At 31.2% G+C, this 13,050-nt stretch overlaps 1 protein-coding gene across 1 annotated transcript; it reads left to right on the forward strand.

The window, feature by feature from the left end:
* The first annotated feature begins 8,358 nt into the window (after positions 1–8,358).
* On the forward strand, positions 8,359–12,219 carry LOC132741684 (uncharacterized). The gene is made up of 5 exons (XM_060729914.1): positions 8,359–8,517; positions 10,032–10,313; positions 10,672–10,705; positions 10,964–11,059; positions 11,394–12,219. Exons 1-5 carry the CDS (start codon positions 8,440–8,442, stop codon positions 11,822–11,824), a joined length of 921 nt encoding a protein of 306 aa, XP_060585897.1. The 5' UTR covers positions 8,359–8,439; the 3' UTR covers positions 11,825–12,219.
* The last annotated feature ends 831 nt before the right edge of the window (positions 12,220–13,050 follow it).

Genomic DNA, 13,050 nt, shown 5'->3' on the forward strand with positions numbered 1-13,050 from the left:
AGGTTTATATAAACCGAAAAATATTGATAAATTACAGATAAGATTTTGTGCCCTTATGCCCACTCCCGGTTTTGGTTTGGTGCATGCGCTGCTGTGGTGGCTTGGGTGTGTTGGGAGGGGGGGGGGTGCGTTCTGTGAACGTTGCCATTGCCTTGTTATTGTTTTTTGGTGTCAATGGAGAACTAGGAAAAACTTCTTTGTCTGTTTTATGTAAGGAAAGAACTTTAAAACCAGCAGGCGCCTATATACGACATATATTAAGATCAATACATTTACGGGAATGTTAAATGTTGGGCTAAACGCATTCATTCTGTTATTACTGATATGGGTTTGCCATATGTCATTGACGACTGTGCCAATGTAAATTATGACATGTCTTTTAAACAGAGAATAAGATATCAATTTTTAAAAGAGTGATTGACACTAATATATACATGTAGATATACCAAAGCTTGATTACTATAAGCAAAATAAAACACAGTTTTCTTTCCATGAATATCCTAATATTATAAAGAATAAAAATTTATGTCCACAACTATCATCTATTAGATTATGTACTCATTCTATTTTCTTAGAATTTGAATAAAGGAGAAACTTGAAAACCGACAAAAATATTTTATAACGTGAATCATGCTCATATAAACATGTTGGATCAGAATACCACTTTTTATTTTGTTGTGAACAAAGAAATCTTTTATAAAACATGTTACTTTTCTATCTTTAAATAAATTCTATTACATTATGTCACCAGGAATTAAAGAAGAATATTAAATTATGATAAAACATTCGCCTTAAGATCTAGTGTTTTAGAAACAATGCAATAATTGTAAATTTGATGTGTTTCTGCATTTCATTTGAACATTATATATTACATTTTGTTGTGTGTGTACGTCCTATTTTAAGTGATTTATATATGTTTTGTGAATATTGCCAAAAGCACTGATTTGCGGAAAAAATGCAATACAATTTTTATTGAAATAGAATAAAAATAAACAAATATTTAGAAAAGTTGTGACTTTCTTTATTATATTTTGCTTTATGTGTAATCCACTTTCATGGAAAATATCACCCATTTTAGACACTGCATTATGTCATTTACTCTGGTTGCATCTATGTTCATAATAAAATCTTCTACCTTTCCAGAATTCCATAATCCTTACATTCTCATTCGATAAGGTTCTGTTTTGTACATGGTCCTCAGAATTAAAAAACATTTAAAGATTGATAATAACAACAATTTATTTTACATTTGACGAATACACAAAATAGTCGACGGTGCAAACTATCTTATAGGTCACTGACCCGAGTAGATCTCTGTTGGTTCTACCATTTGAAAAACACATATGTTAAATTATTGCAAAAACTTGTACCAAAAATTCTTATCATTTAAATCTTGGTTATTTCGCCTGAGACAGACATTGGTATCATGGGAACAGTTCGTTCATATCTGACTGATTTTCATACATAATATCATCCAGCCCATTTTCATGAAAAATTCCGAAATCAAAATCTGTATAGGAATGCGATGATTTAATTCTACTATTCCAGTCACCATACATGCAAAAGTGTGTACATCTATTCGGGAAATAATTAATATCTACTTGTATTTCAGAAAAAGGGTCATCGATCGAATACTCTGAATTTTCAGGTGGCACATATACTACCCCCATACAAAAGATCTCTAGTTGTAGAAAATATATTCCATTAGCAAAACCAAAGGACATGTTTACTTTTACCCTCTATGACACGAACAGACGATTTTAAATAAGATTTTACAGCCAAGCCAATGCCAAATGCAACATGACTTCCTTTTTGATATTTCCTTACTATGTTTAAGGTAAAAAAATACTGTATCTAGACTGTTTTCGTTTCTTAAAAACCAATTATGTAAAAATTACTCGAAATATTGTAAAATTCTGGGTATGTATGTTTCGATGATATATTACTCACATTTAAAGACAAGATACTTTTTAACATTCACTTTTTCTATTATTGTCAAATTCTAAATAAATGTCATGGCTCCGTTGTTTCCCGTGATTATAACTGTTTATATTTTCTGTTGAGATATTACATGTAAAAGTCTCTATCGTGCGTTGTCCGACTGCAGGGCTGAATGAGCGACAGTATTGTAATATGTAGGTTGATCATCTACGCAGGTTTCATGACTCTGTGACCAATCTAATTGAAATTATGCTGATTCAGAATGATCCAATGGGGAGTTTGTTTATGCTTACTTCTTGCAGGCGACTGTCCGCGTGAATCTTTATTCATTAATGAAGCGTGTCATTTACAGTATTTTACCGATAGGTTGTTATCCTCTCGGGAACATATAACCGTTAAAATTGGAGCGAACAGGCAAGTATTCGGAATTGATACTTTATGTCACTTCCATTTTTTTTATGTTTTTTGTTTGTCCCGCTTATTCAATGTATATGCATTGTTTTTTATACGATACATAAATGAAAACTTGTTTATATATGCTTGCTGAAACAAATAACGGTGCGCGCAAATCTTATGAAAATTAAATTGTTGAAATAAATGATAGTGACAGATAATATGTGTTTGTTATCTATTTAACCGAAAAACTTAGTTGCAAGAGGAGTAAATGGCCCAGCATTAGCAACCGTTATAAGTGTTCTATTCTGTATAATAATTATGTAGTTAAGTGCAACACGTTCAGGACAAAGTCATATTTCTGTTTAAATTGAAGGACAATTTAATTGAATTTTGAAATGATACAACCGGGTGTACGAGATTCCAAACAAACACCTGACTCAGTTAAGATGAGTCCACTTTTCGTATATTACGAAAAATACCAATTTCATGAACACTAATAACGTATTTGGGCCAATTACCCTGGACAAAAATTGAAAACATTTATATGATGTTTAGAGTAACGTTTTAAAACTGCCTAATAACAATACCTGCAGTTGTGAGCATTAAAAAGAATTGGGAAAAGAGAGACGCCATGGATAGTAACAAGATCAATAAATTTGATGATGATTGGCTAATTCGATAAACCCAGTTCATTATAAAGGTTAAAATAAACGATACATATTTTCACAATAACTACCCCGCTGTAGTTACTCTAGCTAAGATTCTTCTTCAAAGTTACAATCAAAATCTCTCGTATATAAAATACACAGAAAAAAAAAGTTCTCAATGTTTTAACCACATATAATTCAAAATATTCTAATCTATAAGATCTTTTTTAAATTTTCAGTGTTTTTCTTTCTCATCAATGTTTTACAAAATAGAGAAAATAAGAATCCCTAAAGAAAGTCCAACACGGCAAAATTGAAAATGATGCAGGCTCGGTTTGATTGAGCCTGTTCATGGACGGTACTGTAAAGTGCAAACTAGCGTTCACAACTCCTAGCAACGGCTTAAGTAGAATTCAACATTTAAACATGAAATGGTAAAATTTTGAATTTAGAAACATCCGCAGATGTGTTCAAACGGCGGTTATCATGGAACCTTCAATGTGACACGTCCGTGCCATTCCATGAAAAGCGGCGTATGGTCCCCAAGTAATAAAAAGCGTGTGCCCTAAACGAAAAAAAAAAAAACAATGGGCGGAACTAAATAAAATGGAATTTTGAAAGGAGATCAGAGGTTATGAATCCTGCATATCACAGATAAGACGTCAAATGACAAGTTAAAAAGCAGGCAACATATCCTAGGGGTGATTCAACATTATTCATGTAGGAAAATTGGAACCACCCAACTAGAAAATGCTGAAAAGTTAAAACTAAAAATACCACAAGCACAGCAATTATGTCGTGCTGAACGATCTTTAAGGATAGGAAATATAACAACTCTGATTGAATGTACGGGGCGACTTTTTACAGCCTCCACACGGCACAAACAACGCTGATGTGGCGATAAAATAGAGAAAATAAGAACCCCTAAAGAAAGCCAATCATATTGTATTGACATTATTATGTGCCGAAAGTTAAACGTAGAAGATTATGCACCATTATTTATAGAAAATGCATTTTCTCTCCATATTTAGAGGTTACCCTAGCGCTATAAAGATAAGCCTTCTTTATTGATGACGACAGGTGTTGACTGAGTTTCCATACGGACTTAATCAGACAAATATTTAGGATGGTAATCGATAATAAAGTTACATGAACACAACAATTGTAGGCCTCTTGTCCAGCATTTATGCGGATTAAAATATACAAATAACACAGACTGATACAGAATTAAGTCACAACAGATTAATAGAATGAGTTCAATAAATTTAGTATTGAATCTACACGAATAATTCTATTAATCACATATCTAAAACTGTTAAAAAGTGGCTCGCCTATAGTACAACGAACGGAAGCGTCCTGGTGCCAATTTAACATGTTCTATACAAACGATAACTCTTAGGTAGGAGATAAAAAAAAGCCTACTAAGGAGTTTATAATTCCTACGTAGGCCTTTATAAGTCCTGCGTTGGACTTTACAACTCCTACGTAGGAGAACACTTATAAAGCCCTACGTGGGAGCTACAAACCCCTAATAAGGCTTTTTATCTCCTACGTAGGAGTTACAAAGTCCTTCGTTGGACTTTTTAAGTTATGAGTTATAAACTCCTTATTAGGCTTTTTCTTATCTCCTACCTGGGAGTTATAAAGTCCTCCGTAGGACTTATAATTTCCTTCGTAGGACTTATAAACTCCTTATTTGGCTTTTTTAATCTCCTACGTAGGACTTATAAACTCCTTATTAGGCTTTTTTTATTTCCTATGAAGGAGTTACAAACTCCTAATTAGTCTTTTTTATCTCCTACCTTTGACTTATAAAATAGATAAATACAGAATCCATAAAGAAAGCCCAACACGACAAAATTGAAAATGTTGCAGGCTCGGTTTGATTGAGCCTGTTCATGGACGGTACTGGAAAGGAGGTAGGACTTAGGACTTATAGACACCTTATTAGGCTTCTTTATCTCCTTCGTATGAGTTATCACTTTTTATAGAACATGTTAAATTGGCATAAGAACGCTTCCGAAGCAACGCTAACATAAGCACGCAATGAATGTATATAATGCAAATTTCGTCACATATAGAGTAAGAAGAAAATTAAAAATTACGTCAAATTCACTTAAGACTAAAGTTGCTTAGCAGTGTTTTATTGTTTTACAAAATGTAGAATATGTTATATTTACAAACATTACAATTCACGGCAAAATAAATTATTTCTCCATGGTCAGCAGTTTTCATTGTAAGTTGAACTGGTCAGCAATTTCTCTTATAATGTACAGTCCGTTAAATCTGCTGACCATATAGAATAAGAAGAGAATATGAATCTTGCACTATCGCATTGTCGCACAGCCGGACGACATCATTATTATTTACTATAGGTTTGAATAAAAAGTATATAGGTCTACAATAAGTATTTCAATATTGATAAAAGCAATGACAAAAGAAATGTATCATTTGGATATTCTTCTTGAATATGTCTTGAAAAATGAAATGCCTCCGTTTTTAGAAACGAACGTCATTGACGCGTTATGGACAACTCTTAAGAAAGGCTACACTTTCCTTAGTTTGAAATAACACAGATTTGTTTTTTTTTCCAAAAGAAAATAAAGGCTGCTCTAAGATTTGCTTGTACATCTTTGCTGTACTTCTAAATTATACTGTCTGTTAAGGATTAATAATATCTGTCATATGTTGTCATTTGGCATGGCGGGCACATGTCAGATGAAATTTCCGGCATGGGTTATACTATCGGAAATGCGAGTCTGATAAGCAAGAAAAAACATGCCGTTCATCATTTGCACTTTGCACGCTTTATCTATATGATGTTTTGATACAAAAACGACCGTACGGAGCCCCTACGGTTACATTTTCCACACTTTTTTCCCCGGAACTTAATTTGTTTTTACGAAATAATAATTCGTAATTACGAAATATTAATTCGTTTTCACGAAATAATTATTCGTTTTTACGAAATATTAATTCTTAATTACGAATTATTATTTCGTAATTGAGAAATATTAATTCGTAATTACGAAATATTTATTCGTTTTTTTCGAAATATTCATTCGTTTTTACGAAATAATTATTCGTTATTACGAAATATTATTTCGTAATTACGAAATATTAATTCGAAATTACGAAATATTAATTCGTTTTTACGAACTATTATTTCGTATCTACGAAATATTATTTCGTAACTACGAAATATTAATTCGTAAAAACGAAATGTTATTTAGTAATTACGAAATAATAATTCGTAAATACGAAATGATATTTCGTGAAAACGAATTAAATTTTAACTAGGGTTTCAAAGAGTTTTGGTAATAGTTATTAATAAGGCCTCGAAACTAAGTTCCTGACTGAATATAATAATCAGACAAGCCACACAAACACGAACATTTAGTAATTAAATTTAATTGCAAACGTTTCGGCTATATGCCTTCATCAGTGCAAAACATAATAAAATTACCGGAAGCGACGTCATAACGGAACACGCGTTAAACGCGCGAAAAACGTTATGGCGTTTAGCGGCAAAACTATGATAACATGTAGAAACAAATATTTATGCTATAAATAAAGCTGAAACATGAATTAAAATGGATCAACAGTGATACAGATGTCTATTAGACAGTGTTAATAAAAAAAGATAATAGACAAACATATTAATATTCATGTAACGCATTATAAATCATTATTGACTGAATATAAGGCATGTAATTGTAATATAAATAGTGTTTTATTTCTCCCCAAGTTTTAAAACTTAACACTTTTGTATATAAATTAAAATAATCGCCTTGCAATAGCGTTGCCGCCACAGCCGTGATAGTACACGCGCTGGGAAACTTTTGTAAAAATTTGGGGTCATTTGCTTGAAATCCAAATATGGACATTTTTTTCTGTTTCGTTCAGTTGAAATTATTCAGTTTTGTTATGAAATGTTATGTTTTTATGATCGCACGGTGCCCATACATAAATTGTAAGGAAATATACTTGGAGCCCCCCTCGCCCCTTTAGTTTAACTAATGTATATGATAAAATAAAATAATAATATAGCATGTTTCTTTTTTAAAGAAACATGTCAGAAAAGATTAATTGCCTAAAAATTTTAAGCATTTCTCATAGGAACATGTATTTGACAATGGGGAAGAAAAAGGCCATTTTGGATAGAGAATGACTTCTCCCTCAAAAACCCTGTTCACGTAAATATAATAACTTGTGAACCATTCGGCATATAATCGCAAGGTTGATCCAGGCTTGTAAATGATCCCTTTGTGAGATTAGTAGGTTCTTTGTCAAGCTCACAATGACCTTAAATAAAATTTCGTAAAAACGAATTAACATTTCGTAATTACGAATTAATATTTCGTAAAAATGAATTATTGTTTCGTAAAAACGAATTAATATTTCGTAATTGCGAATTAATATTTCGTAATTACGAAATCATGTTTCGTAAAAACGAATTAATATTTCGTAACAACGAATTATTATTTCGTAAAAACAAATTGATATTTCGAAATAACGAAATAACATTTCGTTTTATTATTTCGTATAAAGGAATTAATATTTCGTAATTACGAATTAATTGCCAGGAAAAAAGTGTCGACCTTAGGGTACGACCCGGGATAAATGTAAATTATACCAATATTTAATTGAAGTATACCATATTGACTTTATTTTAGCAAATAACTTGAAATAAGTATAGGACAAACGTTAATGGATTATAATTTAGATTTCAGCAACTATATTCAAAACGAGATAATTAATAAGAAGAAAATACTAATCATAACAATTTTTAAGATAGAAATATGTGTTAGATCAATCCATTCAATAGAAATAATAAGATTATACATTAATGGCTCTTTTCGACCAGATCGTCGTCTCGCATTGAAAAGAAATGAATTGCCTGAACACAATAAGAACAGTAAAATTGATCTAAAGTATAGATATTTTGGTCGCCTTCGATCCTGCGTATCTTGGGTACTGCATGACAAATATTTAAACTTGACGAAATAATTATGAAAAAAACACGCAATCTCAATAAACATAGTAGACATGTTTCTTACATGCGTGTGAATTAAACCTATCTATTGTAAAAAAAAGAAATAACCTCTTTAACCTTAACACGTATATCTTCTTACAAAAAAATTTCAGCAGAAAAAATGAAATGACCTTGAAAAACAATTTTAACTGAATAAATATTGATTGTGACAAGTACAAAAATATTTCAATGTTTTGTTAAACAATATGAAATCCGATAACTGAGCAAGTGGCCTACATACAAATATGTCGCAAGATTTAAAATTACATTTTCAAAAAATAGGGAATTTCCCCCCTACCTTGACTTACTACGAATAGCTAAATATATTATGTTCTAGTTTCATATTTATAATCAGCACAAAGGAAATTTCTATTTTTATCCGCCATCGTCTGCTTTACATTTGACGCAAAACTATCTAAAATGGCGGATAAAAAGGAAAATAATCCGTTAAAATTCAACAACATAGAGCTCGAAGACTCTTTAAACCATTTTCATAAGGTATGATGTTTTACATTTTCATAAATTTCACCTCATAAATACATCAGATCAGTTTATATGTACTATAAGTTATATATACAAGCAAAATGGCTAGGTTCCTACCCTGTGTTTATAGACGATCTGTTCTCTTATGTATATACATGTATTGATATTATTAGTAATAATATTGAAAGGCAACATGTTTTGATTTTTATTTCATTTTGAATTATGTTAAACTCCTACATGTGATAGACAATTTAACAGAGAGTTCTTTGTTATAATTGACAAAGTTTGAAATTTATTAACGTTAAGTTTGTTTTGAAGGTTAGTTTTTTAATGTACATTGTATTTGTATAATTTCTTGTTATACTTAAACTGTCCTAGGAGGCTTTTTCGCCGCTTTGTGTAAATAATATATAATTAGTATTTGCATAGTTAGTCACTATATGAAACCATAGGCCTGCGCTGAATAGTATATCATTGATAATGCTGAATGAATGTAAGACGTGGTGTTGGTTTTCTTTCACAAAATGTGTTATATGTCAGTCACATGCACCCCTTTTTGCAATTGATTTATTTATTATGCAAAGCGTTGACAATAATTTTATAGCAATTATTGTATAAAACAATCAAATATTTATACATGTACTATTTCATGATACATTTAGTGCGCTAAATGGGTTATTGAAATGTAGTGTTAAATTTACTTCATTTATTAAACAGTAAAGCTACATTAGACACGCACTAACATTTTTAAATGCTAAGATTTCAAGTCAGAAAAGAGGAAGAATGTCATCTTCAAACAGTTCTGCTAATAGTCTAACGTCGATTTAATATCATTTGGCCAGGTTTTGTCAGTTATACTACTTTGCTCTAATGATAAAACCATTTTTTACGACTTAAAATGAAATATGCTTCTTCACCTTTTAATATCACACATACTTTACTTATGATTAGCTTTATTCAATCTTGCCTCAAAGCACATTTAAGATTTTACCAAAACATAATAAAATGTTTGCTTGCTAAATGTTCTACAGCTACATATATTTAAGAATGTACGCAGTGTTGATTTTTCTTTCAATTTAGAAACAAGATACATCTGTTCAAAGATATTCTATGCTCATCCTTGATTAAAATATTTTTATACTGGAATTTATCAAAACTCTATGAAATTCTAACTGAATACTAGTTTGTTAAATTTGAATGAATAAACTATGTATGGGCAGCTGCGTTACCAATTACAGGTCAAGTAAAGTTTTTTTCTTCTTAAAAAATGCCAGTTTTTAATGCCACTATATATTCATATTGTTACCACCTATATTGTATAGAGTTTTCAACCAAACATATCTACCTAGTGTGAAGTCAAAACATGATTACTTTATATTTATAAAGAGACTTTGTAGCAATATTTTCTAATATCACATTTGAGCACAGTATATCTTTAGCGAATTCACCCACCACCGAAGTCCTACTAAAGTCCATACATAGGTTTATGCCGTTGATCTAAAAGAACTATAAATCATGTTTACTTTCAGAACACAAGATATATCAAAACCCCTATCAAAGTGACAGCATGGATTCTGATAATACTGAACGTAATAATGTTACTGTCGTTGCTTGTTTTGACCATAAAATGGAGGGAATTAAGACAAGATAGCATGAAACCCCGGGAACAGACAGTATGTGTAAAATGTTCAGAAATGGGGCTTGGTGTAAACGAACTTCCAGAGGGTATATCAAAAGATAAAGAATGCAATTCAACCGACTGTAATTGTTGTGGACAAACAAGCACTATTTTAACTAGGATGGTTTCAGAGGTATTGTTTCTATGAAATAAATGTGTCGATGTAGTGTTCTCAAAATATGTCAAACAAATCAAACACAATCTTATAAATTGAAGCACTCATTATTTACAATTTTTCAATACTCTATTAAACCAGCCTCGAATATATATGTTTTGGTCTTTTAGTGTTATAAATTTTTTAGACGCTGTCTTTACTGTTTGATTTAAGGCTTTTCAAAAGTACTAAAAAAGAGGAGAAAAAGCATTCAACACTGAAGATTATAGTAACCAAGTCAGCTTACAAACATTTTACTGACCTGTTCTTTAAAACGAACATATGTCTAATGAATGTTACTTTTAACATATCTTTTGTAACTTCTATTATATTTAAGGCCGTACAGGAAAGATCAACAGAGGTTAGATCAAGTAAGTACTAGGGATATTATCACTTGTTCTGATAACAATCTCGTATTTTGAAAATATATATAGGTAACAACTTAAGCTTTCCAGCAAAGTTGTTACAAATCATATTCATTATAAATTTAGTTAAATTAATATAAACATGACAAAGTTTTATGAACATTATACATTGAACTGTATATTAATCCTGTAAATATACATGTATATCTAACTTAAGCAAAGAAAAATTATATTATAATATATTATGAAATTATATTAAAACAGGTCTATACCCATTGGTTAGTGAAGAATGCAAAACAACTACCGAAGTAATGCCATCAGCACAAGTCAATGGAGTGTTGATGCCACAGACGGAGAGAGGTGTGGCATTTCTTCCAAAACATTGTGTTTAAATTTATACTAGTATTATAATAATTATAACTATGATATATATTTTTGCGTTTAAACTGACGAAAATGTTGTTAATAAATATTTCGGTTGGATTTGACTAAGCTTGTTTATGAATGTCCATTTTATTTATAGTGTTAAAATGTCGGTATTGTTATTTCATCAAATTCATTATCATTTATGGAACATTTCAGTATTAACTACACAAGCGACTTTAGCCTTTATATTTAAAGATATATTGTATTGTGTAGCTTAATTATATTTTAGAGCGATACATAAAGTGTATTATGCTGTTTTATTATTCAAGGTCATGGCAACGTCATTCACTGGTATAGGGAAGAACCGTCGATCCTGACCGACCTGATTGAGTATAAACATGGCCGATTGTCAGTCAAAAAGTCGGGCTTCTACTACATATTTTCACAGCTGACTTTTAAACACAGTCCACCGTCAAGAAAGAAAAGGAGTCAGTATAATACCATTACATTGCATGAAGATCTACCAAATCATTTGGACCATTTCATTTATCATACCTCGAGTGAAACGGGAAAACACGAGAAAATTCTTGAAGGCAGTAAGTCACGTTGTGAGATGCCATCTCTGAATGATGAGATAACGAGCTCTTTAGGGGCAGTGTTCTACTTAGCATCAGGCGATGAAGTTTTCGTGAAAGCTTCACATCCTGGGTTTATCTCACCAAGCAAGGAACGTAACAACTTTGGGTTATATATGACATAAATTTTCCAAGGTCATAATTGTATGAAGAAAGATAAAAACAAATTCTCAAAAAATAATCAAATATGTGCCATTAATTAACAATAAGAGATCTTAGAAAGCAACAGAGACGGTTGTGATATTAACGTGAGTGCAATTATTTTCTGACCAAAACAATCAACGCCTAAATAATTATTATTAGGTAAGACAAAACAACAACAACGAACAATTAGATTACAAAACCAAAGTTGATCAAGTGCGACTCAACTTATATTGATTTAGAAATTTATTTGCTATGACATTTACAATTTGTTAAAATTTCTAGATTAATATTTCCGAAAAGAGATAAAAGTCATCTCTCCTTTCTTATAAAACGTGTATATGTGATAATGTTGATAAATAAACACACATTACCTGAATTTGCCTTATGATCACTTGTAATAATTAATCACATTCCTTTTTTCTTATAAAATCAATGTAAAATGGAACAAATGTCATGATTTGAACAAACCTTGTATACATGTAGTAATGGTCTATCATGAACACAATCGCGCTATTAGTTTAAGAATGGATTCACGATATGTAACAACGTAATCCCAATAACTGGGCCGGACACGAGTCATGATTTAAATAAACAAATTTGGTAAAATACCACTAGACAACTATTATACATATATATCAATGCTGTGATTTGGATAAATTTAATATTTTACCTTATGAGTCTATATAAAATCAAATCAAGTGTTCACAGGGATGGGGACAATTTTGACACCAGGGTCATGATTCTTATAAACTCAAAAACTAAGTGTCTATGTAAAAGCAAGTGACTACCCACCGAACCTTCAGTGTAATGATTCGAACGAAATCCTTGGTATAGATCTATTCAGAAAGGCTTCACTCTAAAAAACTAATAATAAGTTATGAGAATTCAGGTTTGGGCGCTTTATGAATGTATTCCTACATAAGACAACGTACAATCAAGTATAGTAACCCCTAGCTAGGCCATGGCAAATTTTAACCATTGTATTATAATTTGATTAAACTTGCTAGAGTTTTATTAGAAAATGGCAAACATTAATGGCTCTCGGTCTAACGCTTACTTCCATGACTCATGCAGATATTCAATGTACCGTTTTAAGTTTATAAGAGCTTTGTGCAAGAGTGCAAGAAATCTACATGGAAAGTTATCAAAATTTAACAAGTAGTTACAGGGAAGATATCATTTGAAACGATTTGCATGACGGATGAAC

Source organism: Ruditapes philippinarum, unplaced genomic scaffold, assembly GCF_026571515.1.
Source record: "Ruditapes philippinarum isolate M1 unplaced genomic scaffold, ASM2657151v2 ctg2999_1_1_1_1, whole genome shotgun sequence".
In the NCBI taxonomy this organism is placed as follows: Eukaryota; Metazoa; Mollusca; class Bivalvia; order Venerida; family Veneridae; genus Ruditapes; species Ruditapes philippinarum.

Coding starts and splice junctions, on each gene's coding strand:
- LOC132741684 (XM_060729914.1), top strand. CDS start 8,440: ATGGCGGATAAAAAGGAAAATAATCCGTTAAAATTCAACAACATAGAG. Junction 8,518..10,031: donor CTTTAAACCATTTTCATAAG/GTATGATGTTTT, acceptor GTTTACTTTCAG/AACACAAGATATATCAAAAC. Junction 10,706..10,963: donor ATCAACAGAGGTTAGATCAA/GTAAGTACTAGG, acceptor ATATTAAAACAG/GTCTATACCCATTGGTTAGT.